Source organism: Nerophis ophidion, linkage group LG10 (assembly GCF_033978795.1).
Source record: "Nerophis ophidion isolate RoL-2023_Sa linkage group LG10, RoL_Noph_v1.0, whole genome shotgun sequence".
NCBI classification, from domain to species: domain Eukaryota; kingdom Metazoa; phylum Chordata; class Actinopteri; order Syngnathiformes; family Syngnathidae; genus Nerophis; species Nerophis ophidion.
The window spans coordinates 9900946-9920946 of NC_084620.1; the positions used below are offsets into that span (position 1 = coordinate 9900946).

Genomic DNA, 20001 nt, shown 5'->3' on the forward strand with positions numbered 1-20001 from the left:
TATGTTTAACTAAACTGTCAATAAAATGAAAGTACAGTTTCACCAATTTAGTCGTAAACTTTGCACTTAATAAACTTGTCTATGACTTTGGCTCCAAACTTTACCATAAATTGATTAACGTGGACCCAGACTTAAACAAGTTGAAAAACGTATTCGGGTGTTACCATTTAGTGGTCATTTGTACGGAATTTGGACTGAACTGTGCAATCTACTAATAAAAGTATCAATCAATAGCTCGGTTGGTAGAGTGGCTGTGCCAGCAACGTGAGAGTTGCAGGTTCGATTCCCGCTTGTGCCATCCTAGTTACTGCCGTTGTGTCCTTGGGCAAGACACTTTACCCACCTGCTCCCAGTGCCACCCACACTGGTTTAATTGTAACTTAGATATTGGGTTTCACTATGTAAAGCGCTTTGAGTCACTTGAGAAAAAGCGCTATATAAATATAATTCACTTCACATCAATCAAAAAATTCTCGTTTGTTTGATATTGTCATTACTGCCACAAGTGGCGGAAAAGTGTATTACAACTGAGAACCGCGGCGGCCCATAGATAGTACTTTGATTCCTTCATATGGACTACAGCTGAGAAACGGATATTTTTTGGCGGGCCTCAAGGTTCTTAGGTTAAGAAACACTGCTTTGAACTAAATGTTGTATCTAATTTACAATGACAATAAAATGAATCTATTGTTATTTGTATAAATTGTGTAAAGATGCCTTATAGCGTGCCATTCTAATTTTCCAGTAAATGACTAAATAGTATGTATTTATCAAATCAGTTGTACGAGCATTTCAATTTAAAATGTAATCTGTTTAAGAGTGACCATGGTTTATCATTAATATGGTTTATTGTTACATCTTTAAACTGGCGGTTAAAAAAAATCATTTTTAAGTCAGCATGAAAGCAGCAAATAACAGACATTTCCTGCACACTTGATGGCATTATTATGTGTGCATTATTATGTGTGTTTTTATGAAAGAAGTCAAAGAATAGGGCAGCTGGGCCGGCTTAACGTCAGCCTAAATTTCCCTTCAACTAATCCCTGTAGATTCTTGCATTCATTTCCAAGTCATAATGCAGACTTTGACTTCCCTTTTGTGCCAAATCCTCTTGTGCAGGATCTTAATAGCTTAGTGGGCGTGGAGATTTCAATAACTGCATTTCCAGCCTGCAGCAGTTTGTGCTGCGTCAGCAACAATCGTGAGGCCGCGGTGAAGCGTGTCGCATTATTCATGAGACAAATGATGACAAAGTTGTGGTCCATCTGCAGCCTACCTCTGCGTTTCTGGGTGAACGTGATCAAGAACCCTCAGTTCGTCTTCGACATCCACAAGAGCAGCATCACCGACGCCTGCCTGTCCGTGGTGGCTCAGACCTTCATGGACTCCTGCTCCACCTCGGAGCACCGCCTTGGGAAGGACTCGCCCTCCAACAAGCTGCTGTACGCCAAGGACATCCCCAGTTACAAGAGCTGGGTGGAGAGGTGAGCACAGTTTAAGGAAGAGTTATTCCTCCAGCCGCTCCACAGGGGGGCAGCGTCACTAGACAAGAGGAAAGAGAGACTTGTTTGTGTGCAGCAGAGCAAGTACCACTTGAAGCCATTTTTGTGACTTTAAGTCAATTTGATGACACATAAAAGGATTTGTTTAAAAGTGTGCTGGCATATTGCTGAGCCATCATTTTACGACCATTTGTTTTTAATCACAGTGGATTATTTTAATACAAAACATGTTTTTAATTGAACCAGCAGCTTTGGGCTATCACGGCGACACACTTTTTAGTTGTTGACTTTTTAAAAGAGGTTAGAAGTTGAACCCTTGCGTTAATATGTCAAAATTATCACAATTTTAATAACCTACGGCAAAAACACAAACAAGTATAATAATCCTTTATATGACAAAGCATTATTCCACTTTTAATGATCCACTTCAAAAACACATGTCAAAGATCTTCTATTTGACAAATTCATCCCGTTTTTAATGACAGACTGAAAAACCACGAGGCAGAGATCCTTTGAATGACGAAATAATCTCCTGTGTTTAATGACCTACTGCTAAAACACTAGTCAAAGATGCTTTGTATGGCAAAATCATGACCCGTGTTTAATTACTTACTCCAAAATACACATGTCAAAGATCCTCTATTTGACAAATTCCTCTCGTTTTTAATGATATACTGCAAAAACACACATCAACGATCCTTTATATGACAAAGCATTATTCCACTTTTAATGATCCACTTCAAAAACACATGTCAAAGATCTTCTATTTGACAAATTCATCCCGTTTTTAATGACAGACTGAAAAACCACGAGGCAGAGATCCTTTGAATGACAAAATAATCTCCTGTGTTGAATGACCTACTGCTAAAACACTAGTCAAAGATGCTTTGTATGGCAAAATCATGACCCGTTTTTAATTACTTACTCCAAAAACACAGGTCAAAGATCCTCTATTTGACAAATTCCTCTCGTTTTTAATGATATACTGCAAAAACACACATCAACGATCCTTTATATGACAAAGCATCCATCCATCCATCCATCCATCATCTTCCGCTTATCCGAGGTCGGGTCGCGGGGGCAGCAGCCTAAGCAGGGAAGCCCAGACTTCCCTCTCCCCAGCCACTTCGTCTAGCTCTTCCCGGGGGATCCTGAGGCGTTCCCAGGCCAGCCGGGAGACATAGTCTTCCCAACGTGTCCTGGGTCTTCCCCGTGGCCTCCTACCAGCTGGACGTGCCCTAAACACCTCCCTAGGGAGGCGTTCGGGTGGCATCCTGACCAGATGCCCGAACCACCTCATCTGGCTCCTCTCGATGTGGAGGAGCAGCGGCTTTACGTTGAGCTCCTCCCGGATGGCAGAGATTCTCACCCTATCTCTAAGGGAGAGCCCCGCCACCCGGCGGAGGAAACTCATTTCGGCCGCTTGTACCCGTGATCTTATCCTTTCGGTCATGACCCAAAGCTCATGACCATAGGAGAGGATGGGAACGTAGATCGACCGGTAAATTGAGAGCTTTGCCTTCCGGCTCAGCTCCTTCTTCACCACAACGGATCGATACAACGTCCGCATTACTGAAGACGCCGCACCGATCCACCTGTCGATCTCACGATCCACTCTTCCCCCACTCGTGAACAAGACTCCTAGGTACTTGAACTCCTCCACTTGGGGCAGGGTCTCCTAATGACAAAGCATTATTCCACTTTTAATGATCAACTTCAAAAACAAATGTCAAAGATCTTCTATTTCACAAATTCATCCCGTTTTTAATGACGGACTGAAAAAGCAAGAGTCAGAGATCCTTGGAATGACAAAGTCATCTCCTGTTTTTAATAACAAACTGCTAAAACACTAGTCGAAGATAATTTGTATGGCAAAATCATAACCTGTTTTTAATTACTTACTCCAAAAACACATTTCAAAGATCCTCTAGTTAACAAATTCCTCTCATTTTTAATGACCGACTGCAAAAACACACATCAACAATCCTTTATATGACAAAGCATTATTCCACTTTTAATGATGAACTTCAAAAACAAATGTCAAAGATATTCTATTCGACAAATTCATCCCGTTTTAATGCTAAAACTGATAATACACCAGTCAAAAATCCTTTAAATGGAACAATCATAACCCGTTTTTAAATAGTTAAGCCAAAAACAAAACAAATAAACGCATTTCTCTCGTTTTTAATGACCTACTGTGAAAACACCAGTCCAATATCTTTTATATGACCAAATCATAACCCGTTTTCAATGACTTACTCCAAAAACACATGTAAAATATAATCTATTTGACAAATTATTGTCATTCTTATTGACCCACTGCAAAAACACACAAAGATATTTTAAATAACAAAATAATATCCGACTAGTCAGACATCCTTTAAATGACAAAATGATCTCCTTTGTTTAATGACCCACTGCAAAAACACTAGTCAAAGGTCCTTTATGTGACAAAATAATCTCCTATTGTATTGACCAACTTCAAAAACAAACAACAAATATCCCCGATTCGACAAAATTATCTCGATTTTAATGACCTACCCAAAGAAAGTAGTCAAACATCCTTTATATGACAAAATCATAACTGTTCTTAATGACTTACTCCAAAAACACAAGTCAAATATCTCATATGTGACAAAATCATCCCGTTTTTAATGACCTGCAAAGATCCTTTATATGTCAATACACGTCCCGGTGTTAAGTGAACTACTGCAAACCCTTGTCAAAGATCCTTTACATGAAAAAAACATCCTATTTTAAATGACCTTCTGCAGAAACACACATTAAAGATCCTCTATTTGAAAAAAATATTCCCCGTTTTTAGTGACCAACTTCAAAAACAGTTGTCCAAGATCCTATGTATGATGAAATCATCCCGTTTTAAATAAACAAATAAGAAAAATCCAAAGATCATCTATCTCACAAAATCGTTCCCCATTTTTAGCAACCTACTGCAAAAACACACAACAAGGATCTTTGTATGACAACATCATCCCGTTGTTTATTACCTACTACAAAAACACAAGCCAAAGATCCGTTATTTAACAAATCAATCTACCCTTTTTTATTGCTCACCTGCAAAAACACTAGCCAAAGATCCTTTATATGACAAAATAATCTACCATTTTTATTAACCTACTGCAAAAACACTTGCCAAAGATCATTTATATGACAATATTATATCTCTTTTTAAAGACCTCCTGCAAAAACACTAGCCAAAGATCCTTTTTATGCAATATTTTTTTTTAAAGACCTACTGCAAAAACACAAGCCAAAGATCCTTCATATGACAAAATAATCTACCATTTTCATTGACCTACTGCAAAAACACTAGCCGAAGATCCTTTTTATGACAATATATCTATTTTTAATGACCTACTACAAAAACACAAGCCAAAGATCATTTATATGACCAAAAATCTACCATTTTTATTGACCACTGCAAAAACACAAGCCAAAGATCCTTTATATGACAAAATAATCTACCATTTTTATTGACCACTGCAAAAACACAAGCCAAAGATCCTTTATATGACAAAATAATCTACCATTTTTATTGACCACTGCAAAAACACAAGCCAAAGATCCTTTATAAAACAAAATAATCTACCATTTTACTGACCACTGCAAAAACACAAGCCAAAGATCCTTTATATGACAAAATAATCTACCATTTTTATTAACCTACTGCAAAAACACAAGCCAAAGATCCTTTATAATACAAAAAATCTACCATTTTTATTGACCTACTGCAAAAAACTAACCAAAGATCCTTTATATGACAAAATAATCTACCATTTTTATTAACCTACTGCAAAAAAACTAGCCAAAGATCCTTTATATGACAAAATAATCTACCATTTTCATTGACCTAATGCAAAAACACTAGCCAAAGATCCTTTATATGACACTATATCTCTTTTTAATGACCCAAAACAAAAACACAAGCCAAAGATCCTTTATATGACAAAATAATCTACCATTTTTATTGACCACTGCAGAAACACAAACCAAAGATCCTTTATATGACAAAATAATCGACCATTTTTATTGACCACTGCAAAAACACAAGCCAAAAATCCTTTATATGACAAAATAATCTACCATTTGTATTGACCTACTGCAAAAACACAAGCCAAAGGTCCTTTATAATACAAAAAACCTACCATTTTTATTGACCTAGTGCAAAAAACTAACCAAAGATCCTTTATATGACAAAATAATCTACCATTTTTATTGACCTCCTGCAAAAAAACTAGCCAAAGATCCTTTATATGACAAAATAATCTACCATTTTCATTGACCTACTGCAAAAACACTAGCCAAAGATCCTTTATATGACAATATATCTCTTTTTAATGACCCACTACAAAAACACAAGCCAAAGATCCTTTATATGACAAAATAATCTACCATTTTTATTGACCTACTTCAAAACACAAGCCAAAGATCCTTTATATGACAAAATAATCTACCATTTTTATTGACCACTGCAAAAACACAAGCCAAAGATCCTTTATATGACAAAATAATCTACCATTTTATTGACCACTGCAAAAACACAAGCCAAAAATCCTTTATATGACAAAATAATCTACCATTTGTATTGACCTACTGCAAAAACACAAGCCAAATATCCTTTATAATACAAAAAATCTACCATTTTTATTGACCTACTGCAAAAAACACTAGCCAAAGATTGTTTATATGACAAAATAATCTAGCATTTTTATTGACCTACTGCAAAAACACTAGCCAAAGATCCTTTATATGACAATATGTCTCTTTTTAATGACCCACTACAAAAACACAAGCCAAAGATCCTTTACATGACAAAATAATCCACCATTTTTATTGACCGCTGCAGAAACACAAACCAGAGATCCTTTATATGACAAAATAATATACCATTTTTATTAACCTACGGCAAAAAAACTAGCCAAAGATCCTTTATATGACGAAATAATCTACCATTTTCATTGACCTACTGCAAAAACACTAGCCAAAGATCCTTTATATGACACTATATCTCTTTTTAATGACCCACTACAAAAACACAAGCCAAAGATCCTTTATATGACAAAATAATCTACCATTTTTATTGACCACTGCAGAAACGCAAACCAAAGATCCTTTATATGACAAAATAATCGACCATTTTTATTGACCTACTGCAAAAAAACTAGCCAAAGGTCCTTTATATAACAAAATAATCTACCATTTTCATTGACCTACTGCAAAAACACTAGCCAAAGATCCTTTATATGACAATATATCTCTTTTTAATGACCCACTACAAAAACACAAGCCAAAGATCCTTTATATGACAAAATAATCTACCATTTTTATTGACCACTGCAGAAACACAAACCAAAGATCCTTTATATGACAAAATAATCTACCATTTTTATTGACCTACTTCAAAACACAAGCCAAAGATCCTTTATATCACAATATAATATTTCTTTTTAATGACCCATTACAAAAACACAGGCCAAAGATCCTTTATATGACAAAAAATCTACCATTTTTATTGACCTACTGCAAAAAAAACTAGCCAAAGATCGTTTATATGACAAAATCATCCACCATTTTTATTGACCTACTGCAAAAAAAACTAGCCAAAGATCGTTTATATGACAAATCAATCTACCATTTTTATTGATATACTGCAAAAACACAAGCCAAAGATCCTTTAAATGACAAAATAATCTACCATTTTTTTGACCCTCTGCAAAAACACTAGCCAAAGATCCTTTATATGACAAAATAATCTATTTTTATTGACCTACTGCAAAAAAACTAGCCAAAGATCGTTTGTATGACAAATTAATCAACCTTTTTTATTGACATACTGGCCAAAGATCCTTTATATGAAAAAATAATCGACCATTTTTATTGACCTACTGCAAAACACAAGCCAGAGATCCTTTATATGACAATATACAGTGGGGCAAAAAAGTATTTAGTCAGCCACCGATTGTGCAAGTTCTCCCACTTAAAATGATGACAGAGGTCTGTAATTTTAATCATAGGTACACTTCAACTGTGAGAGACAGAATGTGGGGAAAAAATCCAGGAATTCACGTTGTAGGAATTTTTAAGAATTTATTTGTAAATTATGGTGGAAAATAAGTATTTGGTCAACCATTCAAAGCTCTCACTGATGGAAGGAGGTTTTGGCTCAAAATCTCACGAGACATGGCCCCATTCATTCTTTCCTTAACACGGATCAATCGCGCTGTCCCCTTAGCAGAAAAACAGCCCCAAAGCATGATGTTTCCACCCCCATGCTTCACAGTAGGTCTGGTGTTCTTGGGATGCAACTCAGTATTCTTCTTCCTCCAAACACGACGAGTTGAGTTTATACCAAAATGGATACATGAATGATACAGCATTTTTATTGACCTACTGCAAAAAAACTAGCCAAAGATCATTTATATGACAAATTAATATACCATTTTTATTGACATACTGCAGAAACACTAGCCAAAGATCCTTTATATGACACAAGTCAAAGATCCTTTGTATGACAAAATAATCAGCCATTTTAATGACGAACGTCCCAAAAATACATCAAAGATCCTCTATTTGACAAAACCAAGACCTACTGCAAAAACACAAATCAAAAATCCTTTAAATGGCCAAATCATTCTCTATTGTCATCGATCTACTGCACAAAAAAGATTGTATTGTTTTGAAACAAAAATTAAAGGCAAATCATGTGTTCTTTCATGTCATGTCACGCTGCACACGTCCAAAAACCAAAAGCCTCCAGGTGGATTAGAATTATGCAAAAGAATTAGCAGGTGCTAAGCAGCGATGCTAACGTGTGCTCAGGTACTACTCCGATATCAACAAGATGCCGGCCATCAGCGACCAGGACATGAACGCCTACTTGGCCGAGCAGTCGCGCATGCACATGAACGAGTTCAACAGCATGAGTTCCCTGAGCGAGATCTACTCCTACGTGGGAAAATACACGGAGGAGGTACGTCTGACCGCCGCTTCCTCTCCCCGGCCCTCACTTCCTGCTCACGTCCTCTTTACTTCCTGCACGGCAGATTGTTTGTGCGCTGGAGCAGGACGACGCCGCCAGGAAACAACGGCTGGCCTTCAAACTGGAACAGGTGGTGGCCTTCATGACGCTGGAGAGCTGAGGACCGCACTTCCCAGCATGCACTGGGAAGAAGACCCCGAGTAGAAGAAGACCCCGCCCCATCCCTGCTCCACACACTTGTCCTAAAAACCGAGCCGTGCCTGAGCGAAAACCTGTTCCTGTTGTTTTTCTGCTTCCTTACTTGTTTTCCCCTGCTGCTGCCCCCTACTGGACACTTTTTACGTTGCCTTCGAGGATTTGCACTGGTGGCGAGCGAGCCAAACCAGAAGTTTACACTGAGCAAACACGCGGGCCTGAGAATGTTCCGCAACCTTCCATAGCTGGACTTTGCATTCAGACCAAGGGTGCGTTCAGGCGCATGGTGTTTGCCGGTTAAAAGGAACGCTGATGAGTTGGAGCAAACAAACGTACCAGCCCGAGAGCTTCCTTTTAACACTCGGGTGTCCAAAGCAAGGACATATTCCAATCACTAAGTTTAACCTTACAGACCATTTTCCTAGGGCCCACTTTTTCTATACTGTTTGAAAAAAATGTAGATTTTACGGTAAAAACAAAAAAATAGCAGCTCACTTGCCAGAATTTTACAGTGTTTTTTTATACACATAATTACAGTAAATTAGAAAATACTACCATTGCTATTTTTAAAGGCCTACTGAAACCCACTACTACCCACCACGCAGTCTGATAGTTTATATATAATCCATCCATTTTCTACCGCTTGTTCCCTTTTGGGGTCGCGGGGGGCGCTGGCGCCTATCTCAGCTACAATCGGGCGGAAGGCGGGGTACACCCTGGACAAGTCGCCACCTTATCGCAGGGCCAGTTTATATATCAATGATGAAATATTAACATTGCAACACATGCCAATACGGCTTTTTTAGTTTACTAAATTACAATTTTAAATTTCCCGGGAGTTTCGTCTTGAAAACGTCGTGTAATGATGACGTGTCCACATGACGTCGCAGGGTTTTAGGAAGTGTCAGCGCTACGCACACACACAGGTAAAAGCCGTCTGCTTTAACGGCATAATTACACAATATTTTGGACATCTGTGTTGCTGAATCTTTTGCAATTCGTTCAATTAATATTGGAGAAGTCACAGTAGAAAGATGGAGTTGGGAAGCTTTAGCCTTTAGCCACACAAACACACGGTGATTCCTTGTTTAAAATTCCCGGAGGTGAACATTTCCTATGGATCAGAGCGCGGTCAAGCGAACATGAATCCAAACCAAATGTCAACCAGCAGGTTTCGGTGAGAAAATTATGGTAAAAAAGTCAGTTTTATCGGATAAAAGGTGAGCTTGTGCCGTCCATAGCTGCCGTCGACTCCCATGAGACACTGCGCGTCAACACCCGGCCGTGGACACACCCCTTCTGACTATCAGGTACTATTAAACTCACTAAAACACTAGCAACACAACAGAAAGATAAGGGATTTCCCAGAATTATCCTGGTAAATGTGTTTAAAAACATCGGAATACGTCCCAATGCTATCACGTTTTTTTTTTCTAGTCCGTCACTATCAATATCCTCAAACACGAATCTTTCATCCTCGCTCAAATTAATGTGGAAATTGTCGTTTTCTCGGTCCGAATAGCTATTTTTGTTGGAGACTCCCATTAGAAACAATGTGAGGGTGTGAGGAGCCATCAACATGTGACATCATCGTCTGCGACTTTCGGTAAAGGCGAGGCTTTTTCAGGAAATACCAAAAGTGGCGAACTTTATCGTCGATTTTTTTACTAAATCCTTTCAGCAAAAATATGGCAATATCGCGAAATGATCAAGTATGACACATAGAATGGACTTGCTATCCCCGTTTAAATAAAAACATCTCATTTCAGTAGGCCTTTAAAGTAACATTCTGGGACTGGGATTGTTTTTACAGTGCATTACTGTAAATCAGGCCTGGGCAATTATTTTGATTTGGGGGCCAAATTTAGAGAAAAAAATGTGTCTGGGGACCGGTATATCTATTTTTAGGAACACAAATACAAAACCTCACAAGAATGTCTGAATGCTAAAAACTTTATGACAAACGGAATGCAATTTTACGTCTTTTTTTTCACTGAACGAGACACCCTGAATGTACATTAAAATAAAGAATACAATATTAACTACGAACGATAAAACACTGAATATTGACACCATATGAACATCAACATATTTTACAATCAAGCGAAACACACAAAAAAATGCAACAAACACAGCAAAATATGAAGGTGAAGGGTAAAAAAAAACAAACACCAACAATTTGATATATCGCTAACCTTCAGAATTTTGTTGTAAAAATCTCCTTCTGCGTCTGTCTGACACCCACATTTCAGGCTCGCCGCTTTGGAAACACTCTGTGGAAACGCTCCCCACCCACACTGCTTGGTGCCTCGTCTGAGCTGCTGTGACTTAGATGACCAAAGTAACTATTTAGATGACCATAGCAACTAATTAGATGACCATAGTAACTAATTAGATGACCATAGTAACTAATTAGATGACCATAGCAACTAATTAGATGACCATAGTAACTAATTAGATGACCATAGTAACTAATTAGATGACGATAGCAACTAATTAGATGACCATAGTAACTAATTAGATGACCATAGTAACTAATTAGATGACCATAGTAACTAATTAGATGACCATAGCAACTAATTAGATGACCATAGTAACTAATTACATGACCATAGTAACTAATTAGATGACCATAGCAACTAATTAGATGACCATAGCAACTAATTAGATGACCATAGTAACTAATTAGATGACCATAGTAACTCATTAGATGACCATAGTAACTAATTACATGACCATAGTAACTAATTAGATGACCATAGCAACTAATTAGATGACCATAGCAACTAATTAGATGACCATAGTAACTAATTAGATGACCATAGCAACTAATTAGATGACCATAGCAACTAATTACATGACCATAGTAACTAATTAGATGACCATAGCAACTAATTAGATGACCATAGCAACTAATTAGATGACCATAGCAACTAATTAGATGACCATAGTAACTAATTAGATGACCATAGTAACTAATTAGATGACCATAGTAACTAATTAGATGACCATAGCAACTAATTAGATGATCATAGTAACTAATTACATGACCATAGTAACTAATTAGATGACCATAGCAACTAATTAGATGACCATAGTAACTAATTAGATGACCATAGTAACTAATTAGATGACCATAGCAACTAATTACATGACCATAGTAACTATTTAGATGACCATAGTAACTAATTACATGACCATAGTAACTAATTAGATGACCATAGCAACTAATTAGATGATCATAGCAACTAATTAGATGACCATAGTAACTAATTAGATGACCATAGTAACTAATTAGATGACCATAGTAACTAATTAGATGACCATAGCAACTAATTAGATGACCATAGTAACTAATTACATGACCATAGTAACTAATTAGATGACCATAGCAACTAATTAGATGACCATAGCAACTAATTAGATGACCATAGTAACTAATTAGATGACCATAGTAACTCATTAGATGACCATAGTAACTAATTACATGACCATAGTAACTAATTAGATGACCATAGCAACTAATTAGATGACCATAGCAACTAATTAGATGACCATAGTAACTAATTAGATGACCATAGCAACTAATTAGATGACCATAGCAACTAATTACATGACCATAGTAACTAATTAAATGACCATAGCAACTAATTAGATGACCATAGCAACTAATTAGATGACCATAGTAACTATTTAGATGACCATAGTAACTATTTAGATGACCATAGTAACTAATTAGATGACCATAGTAACTAATTAGATGACCATAGTAACTAATTAGATGACCATAGCAACTAATTAGATGACCATAGTAACTAATTAGATGACCATAGTAACTAATTACATGACCATAGTAACTATTTAGATGACCATAGCAACTAATTAGATGACCATAGCAACTAATTAGATGACCATAGCAACTAATTAGATGACCATAGTAACTAATTAGATGACCATAGCAACTAATTAGATGACCATAGCAACTAATTACATGACCATAGTAACTAATTAGATGACCATAGCAACTAATTAGATGACCATAGCAACTAATTAGATGACCATAGCAACTAATTAGATGACCATAGTAACTAATTAGATGACCATAGTAACTAATATATCATGCAAAAGCGCAGATTCCAACCACTGAAATACTTAGTATAGTTCAAGACTTACGGTCATTTGAAAACATCTCTGCAGCTACACTTTCCATCTTAAAAATTTAAAAAAATTATTTGGGAATGTCCGGCGGGCCGGATTGAAAAGCTTAATGGGCCGGGTGTGGCCCCCGGGCCTTATATTGCCCAGGTCTGCTGCCACTCTTATTTTTATCCTAATTACAACTGACATGTTTACAGTATAATTCACTTTCGGTGCATTGTCTGTCTGGGTTATTGTTCCGTTTGGTTTTTCATCTGACATTTTGAAACCGATTACCGTATTTTTCGGAATATAAGTCGCAGTTTTTTTCATAGTTTGGCCGGGGGTGCGACGTATACTCCGCAGCGACTTATGTGTGAAATTATTAACATATTACCGTAAAATATCAAATATTATTTATCTCATTCACGTTTGAGACTAGCCGGATGTCAGCAATCGTCACACACACACGTTAACCAATGAAAATTCGGCGGAGGCGGGTCATGGCAGAAGTGCATCATGGGAAAGAAGACGCTACCTGCTATGGTACATTGGCAGTAACTTATAAAAACAAAGGGCTGAACAAGAATGGCACCGAAAAGGAAAGCATGTACTGCAGGTTACAAGCTGGAAGTAGTGAAATATGCAGCAGGAAACGGCAATCGAGCAGCAGAAAGAAACTTGTAAGGGACTGGCGAAAAGCGGAGACCAGAGGTGGGTAGAGTAGCCAGAAATTGTACTCAAGTAAGAGTACTGTTACTTCAGAGATTTATTACTCAAGTAAAAGTAAGGAGTAGTCACCCAAATATTTACTTGAGTAAAAGTAAAAAGTATGTTGTGAAAAAACTACTCAAGTACTGAGTAACTGATGAGTAACCTGTTCGTTTAATGATTACGGCAACTAATAATGCACAAAAACATAAAAATAGCAACGAGCAAATTCAGAGTCAGGAATATCTCTTAGGCAACTAGAATAATGATACATATTTAATAATAGTACATTAAAAAAAAGAAAAATTATGCACATTGAGCCACAATAACTTAACAGCACCATAGGCTCAGTAGGCTTTCTCTGATTGATTGATTGATTGATTGATTGATTGATTGAAACTTGTATTATTAGATTGCAGAGTACAGTACATATTCCCTACAATTGACCACTAAATGGTAACACCCCAATAAGTTTTTCAACATGTCGGGTTCTACGTATCACGGTCATGTGACCGCCTGGCTCTGTTTGATTGGTCCAACGTCACCAGTGCTTGCATGTGATTGGTGAAATGCAGGCATGCGTAGATCCTACTTTGAAAAACCAAAACAAACATTAATAGATCGATAAAAAAAAAGTAGCGAGCTGAATGTAGATAAATGGAGCGGAGTAAAAGTAGCGTTTCTTCTCTATAAATAAACTCAAGTAAAAGTAAAAGTATGTTGCATAAAAACTACTCTTAGAAGTACAATTTATCCCAAAAGTTACTCAAGTAGATGTAACGGAGTAAATGTAGCGCGTTACTACCCACCTCTGGCGGAGACTACTATTACTGAAATGAAGAAAACTAAAAAAGCTAATCGCGGGCAAAAAGCTAGGTGGCCACAGCTCGAAGAACCTGCATTTTCGGCAGGTGCGACTTATACTCCGGTGCGACTTATACTCCGAAAAATACGGTACTAACAAAACTGAGTGCTCCTGTGTTTTTACCGACATTGCATTTCTTGTTGCATGTAAGTACAGTTTTACCTCCGTTTTTGTCCGTAATCTGTTTCAAAACATCCCGCGAAAACCCGAGTGATTTTTCCACTGAATCCAATCCAGACACCCGAAAACATAAAAACAAAACGTTGAACCTTGAATACAGAATAATCAGACTGTAGTGATGCGTGCAGGGTAAATGGATGAATGAACTTCATCACTTCATCTAACACTTTGAAAAAAAACAAATATTGTTTTTAGAGTAAAAAAAAAAAAAAGCCATTTTGATGTAAAATTTTCGTGACTGAGCTGTCGTCTTTGTTTGCAAAGAAAGTGAGGAACATATGAGGGGAGGTATTTTATTTTTCCGACCATAGGGCGCACCGATTTTCATGCAAAAGGCACACCAGATTATAAGGCGCATCAAAGGTGTCATTTTATCATTGTTTTGTTTCTCCGTGTAAAACACTTCTTACATAACATGTAATGCTGGGTCTTAGGTCAAAATATTGCATGGATGATGTTTTACACGCCATCTTCAAAGACGCTTTCCGACCGTCCCTTCAAAATGCGCCGTTTTGTGGGCGGTCTTATTTACGTCCCTCCACTTCGACAGTGTCTTCTTTTTGTTGTACTCTTTAGCGCTTCCGCAGCGAGTCCACTGACAGGTATAAGGGAGAATTGTACGGCACTTTATATTAGACACGGCGACAGCGGAGGATGAATGCCCCGCAACAAGAGGATAGAGAAAAAGAAGGAGCTTATTGACTACTGCTCGGACTACACTGGCGAACTCATGCAGATCCCAAAATGCGCATCAGCGGGTACCGATCGGAAAGAAAAGTTGGTTTTGCATAATATTGCAAAACAGAACAATATGTCTCCTAACAGGTGCTATTCTGGGGTAGTTAGACACACCATAATATTACTTATATGTTGAAGCACAGTACGTCTGACTACTAATTCTTCGCGACCCATCAAGCGGTGCGGCTTTGCAGTTTACCAAAGTCCTAATCAAATATTTTCACCGTTTTTTGAACGCTGTCTGTAATGTTCTATATTCTCAATGAACATTTTGGTGTTGCTTGCTTACGGGTACTTGCTCGCGTCATTTATTGAACAGGCTTCAACCTGCAGTCTACACCAGTGGTTCTCAAATGGGGGTACACGTACCCCTGGGGGTACTTGAAGGTATGCCAAGGGGTACGTGAGATTTTTTTTAAAATATTCTAAAAATAGCAACAATGTAAAAATCCTTTATAAATATATTTATTGAATTGATACTTCAACAAAATATGAATGAAAGTTCATAAACTGTGAAAAGAACTGCAACAACGCAATATTCAGTGTTGACAGCTAGATTTTTTCATTAATATTGATGTTAAAGATATTTTTTTTTGTGAATAAATGTTTAGAATTAAGTTCATGAATCCAGATGGATCTCTATTACAATCCCAAAGAGGGCACTTTAAGTTGATGATTTATTCTATGTGTAGAAATCTTTATGTATAATTGAATCACTTGTATATTTTTCAACCAGTTTTTAGTTATTTTTATATCTTTTTTCCCAAATAGTTCAAGAAAAAACACTACAAATGACCAATATTTTGCACTGCTATACAATTTAATAGATCAGAAACTGATGACAGTACTGTATTTTACTTCTTTATCTCTTTTTTTCAACCGAAAATGTTTTGTTTTGATTAGGGGGTACTTGAATTAAAAAAAAATTCACAGGGGGTACATCACTGAAAAAAGGTTGAGAACCACTGGTCTACACATATCTCTTATGTGTGACCGCCATCTACTGCTCACACTTATTCTCACACCGTATACCAAATAAAATTGCTTCAAAGCCAGAATTGATACGTACATTAGGCGCACTGTCCCATTTTTTAGTGTGTATTATAGTCCGTAAAAGACAGTACTTTTTTACTTTGTGTTCTTTCTTGACTTCAATAGTGTTTTCAACCGAAAATGTTTTGTTTTGATTAGGGGGTACTTGAATTAAAAAAATGTTCACAGGGGGTACATCACTGAAAAATGGTTGAGAACCACTGGTCTACACATATCTCTTATGTGTGACCGCCATCTACTGCTCACACTTATTCTCACACCATATACCAAATAAAATGGCTTCAAAGCCAGAAATAATACGTACATTAAGCGCACTGTCCCATTTTTTAGTGTGCAATATAGTCCGTTGAATACAGTACTTTTTTACTTTGTGTTCTTTCTTGACTTCAATAGTGTTTTCAACCGAAAATGTTTTGTTTTGATTAGGGGGTACTTGAATTAAAAAAATGTTCACAGGGGGTACATCACTGAAAAAAGGTTGAGAACCACTGGTCTACACATATCTCTTATGTGTGACCGCCATCTACTGCTCACACTTATTCTCACACCATATACCGAATAAAATTGCTTCGAAGCCAGAATTAATACGTACATTAGGCGCACTGTCCCATTTTTTAGTGTGCATTATGGTCCGTTAAATACGGTACTTTTTTACTTTGTGTTCTTTCTTGACTTCAATAGTGTTTTCAACCGAAAATGTTTTGTTTTGATTAGGGGGTACTTGAATTAAAAAAATGTTCACAGGGGGTACATCAATGAAAAAAGGTTGAGAACCACTGGTCTACACTAATCTCTTATGTGTGACCGCCATCTACTGCTCACACTTATTCTCACACCATATACCAAATAAAATTGCTTCAAAGCCAGAATTGATAGGTACATTAGGCGCACTGTCCCATTTTTTAGTGTGCATTATGGTCCGTTAAATACGGTACTTTTTTACTTTGTGTTCTTTCTTGACTTCAATAGTGTTTTCAACCGAAAATTTTTAGTTTTGATTAGGGGGTACTTGAATTAAAAAAATGTTCACAGGGGGTACATCACTGAAAAAAGGTTGAGAACCACTGGTCTACACTAATCTCTTATGTGTGACCGCCATCTACTGCTCACACTTATTCTCACACCATATACCGAATAAAATTGCTTCGAAGCCAGAATTAATACGTACATTAGGCGCACTGTCCCATTTTTTAGTGTGCATTATGGTCCGTTAAATACGGTACTTTTTTACTTTGTGTTCTTTCTTGACTTCAATAGTGTTTTCAACCGAAAATGTTTTGTTTTGATTAGGGGGTACTTGAATTAAAAAAATGTTCACAGGGGGTACATCACTGAAAAAAGGTTGAGAACCACTGGTCTACACTAATCTCTTATGTGTGACCGCCATCTACTGCTCACACTTATTCTCACACCATATACCGAATAAAATTGCTTCGAAGCCAGTATTAATACGTACATTAGGCGCACTGTCCCATTTTTTCGTGTGCATTATGGTCCGTTAAATACGGTACTTTTTTACTTTGTGTTCTTTCTTGACTTCAATAGTGTTTTCAACCGAAAATGTTTTGTTTTGATTAGGGGGTACTTGAATTAAAAAAATCTACAGCACTGAAAAAAGGTTGAGAACCACTGGTCTACACATATCTTATGTGTGACCGCCATCTACTGCTCACACTTATTCTCACACCATATACCGAATAAAATTGCTTCGAAGCCAGAATTAATACGTACATTAGGCGCACTGTCCCATTTTTTTGTGTGCATTATGGTCCGTTAAATACGGTACTTTTTTACTTTGTGTTCTTTTTTGACTTCAATAGTGTTTCTCACCTTCTTTATCAAAGTGCGGGTACTCGCAGATTTCTTTGACCGCGTGGGATTCTTTGGGCACTCCATTCCACAGGATGGTAGTTTGACATTTCCTCCAAAAGTGAGTCAAATGAAAAGTGGGGCATAGGAAAAGCGAGGTATGTCAAATAAGTGTTGTGTGTCCTGGTTTGAACCCAAACAAACGTGTGTGAACGCACCCTTTGAGAGTAAGAAGGGCTCAGGAGGGACAAACTGCCCAGTGCAATTTGATTCTTAGCATTAGCATCCCTGCTTCCATTTGGCTTACATGGCTCGCTATTAAGACAAAAAAAAAAAAAAAGTGGACTCCCTCTCAGAAGCACACTGTGGAACAAACAACATGCACAGACGCGCACAACAACAACGACAACAAGAAGGGGGTAAAAAGCACCGACGCCCTGGGATGTTCTTACTTGTGTGGACTTTTTAAAAGTTGCTCAGCCTAAAAACCAAAGGAGCTTGATGACATTTTCACAAAACAAACAAAAAAAGTGCCAGCGAGGAAAAATCTAAAAAGAAAAACTTTTGTCTTCTTCATTGTGACGGGAAGCTGTGTGATACTTTCTGACCTCAGTTTGTGGAGACGCTCCTCCTGGTTCCTGTTTTTGCACAAGCAGATGGAGTGTAGCTGCAGACAAAGACGAGGAGGAGGGACGAGAACATTAAGACTTTTTGGATGTGAAAGACCACTTTCTACCCTCTGCCCTTTTCTTTGCCTTGACAACGTGCCCCGTGTGGTGATATGTGAATGTGAACGAGCGGCCCACCTTGGCTCCTTTTATTGGCTTTTTTTTTTTTTTCTTAAAGCGCATGTAAAACCATTTAACTTATTTAAGGGGAAAAAATGAAGAAAAACAAGCCTTGCGAAGATGATGATGTGCTTTTTTGACTTTATTTTGCCTGACAGACTGGAGAGCGAGAAAGTGGGGGAACTTCTAGTGATTGTTTTAAGGTGGAACCTTTATTCATTCTGCAGAAGCCTAACGACAACAAACGCTTGGAGAAAAAAAAAAAAAAAAACGCTTCAACTTTCATTTGCGAGCTTTTGCTGTGTCGTCCTCCTCAGAAACACTCCACATATCAAAGACGTGCACGCGGCTGCGCTAATTGGCGGCTCCTTCCATGTAGCTGAGGTCAACTTTGTGTCCGAGTCCTGTGACAACGTGCAGTATCTTCCGTTGCCTGCACAGATAAAGTTTCCACCTTAAAAAAAAAAAAAACTTTTATAGGAACTGAAAAACGTCCTGGTAGCACAGTATTATTAGCAAACATGTTAAAAAAAAAATACCTTTAGTAGACCATATTTGAAAGAGTATCTTATCAAGAGGGTAAAAGAAAAACAGCCCAGGGGGATAAAAGGTGAGCTTCTCTAACTTTGTTATAATTCATTGTATACCTGTGTATGTAAATATAATGCATTCCTATTTTGCAGTCCAGAACAAAATACTATTTGTAATATAGAATAAACTTTATTAAGAAACCAAAGTTTCCCGATTTTTTTGTTATTCACCAAATATTTATTCTTAAACGTGTGATGAGAAATTTCAGCAGATAACAGCTACAGTGGGGCAAAAATTTATTTAGTCAGCCACTGATTGTGCAAGTTCTCCCATTTAAAATAATGACAGAGGTCTGTAATTTTCATCATAGGTACACTTCAACTGTGAGAGACAGAATATGAAAAAAAAATCCAGGAATTCACATTGTATGAATTTTAAAGAATTTATTTGTAAATTATAGTGGAAAATAAGTATTTGGTCAACCGTTCA

The 20001-nt window shown here is 37.3% G+C and overlaps 1 protein-coding gene across 1 annotated transcript in view; it reads left to right on the forward strand.

Moving 5' to 3' along the window:
* The window catches only part of plxna4 (plexin A4), a 506120-nt gene extending 486403 nt beyond the window's left edge, over nucleotides 1–19717 (forward strand). Inside the window, exons 30-32 of the mRNA XM_061912247.1 lie at nucleotides 1272–1484; nucleotides 8346–8496; nucleotides 8570–19717. Of these exons, the coding sequence (XP_061768231.1) occupies nucleotides 1272–1484; nucleotides 8346–8496; nucleotides 8570–8665 (460 nt within the window). The 3' untranslated portion in view covers nucleotides 8666–19717. The remainder of the gene's footprint in view (nucleotides 1–1271; nucleotides 1485–8345; nucleotides 8497–8569) is intronic.
* Nucleotides 19718–20001: the final 284 nt, after the last annotated feature.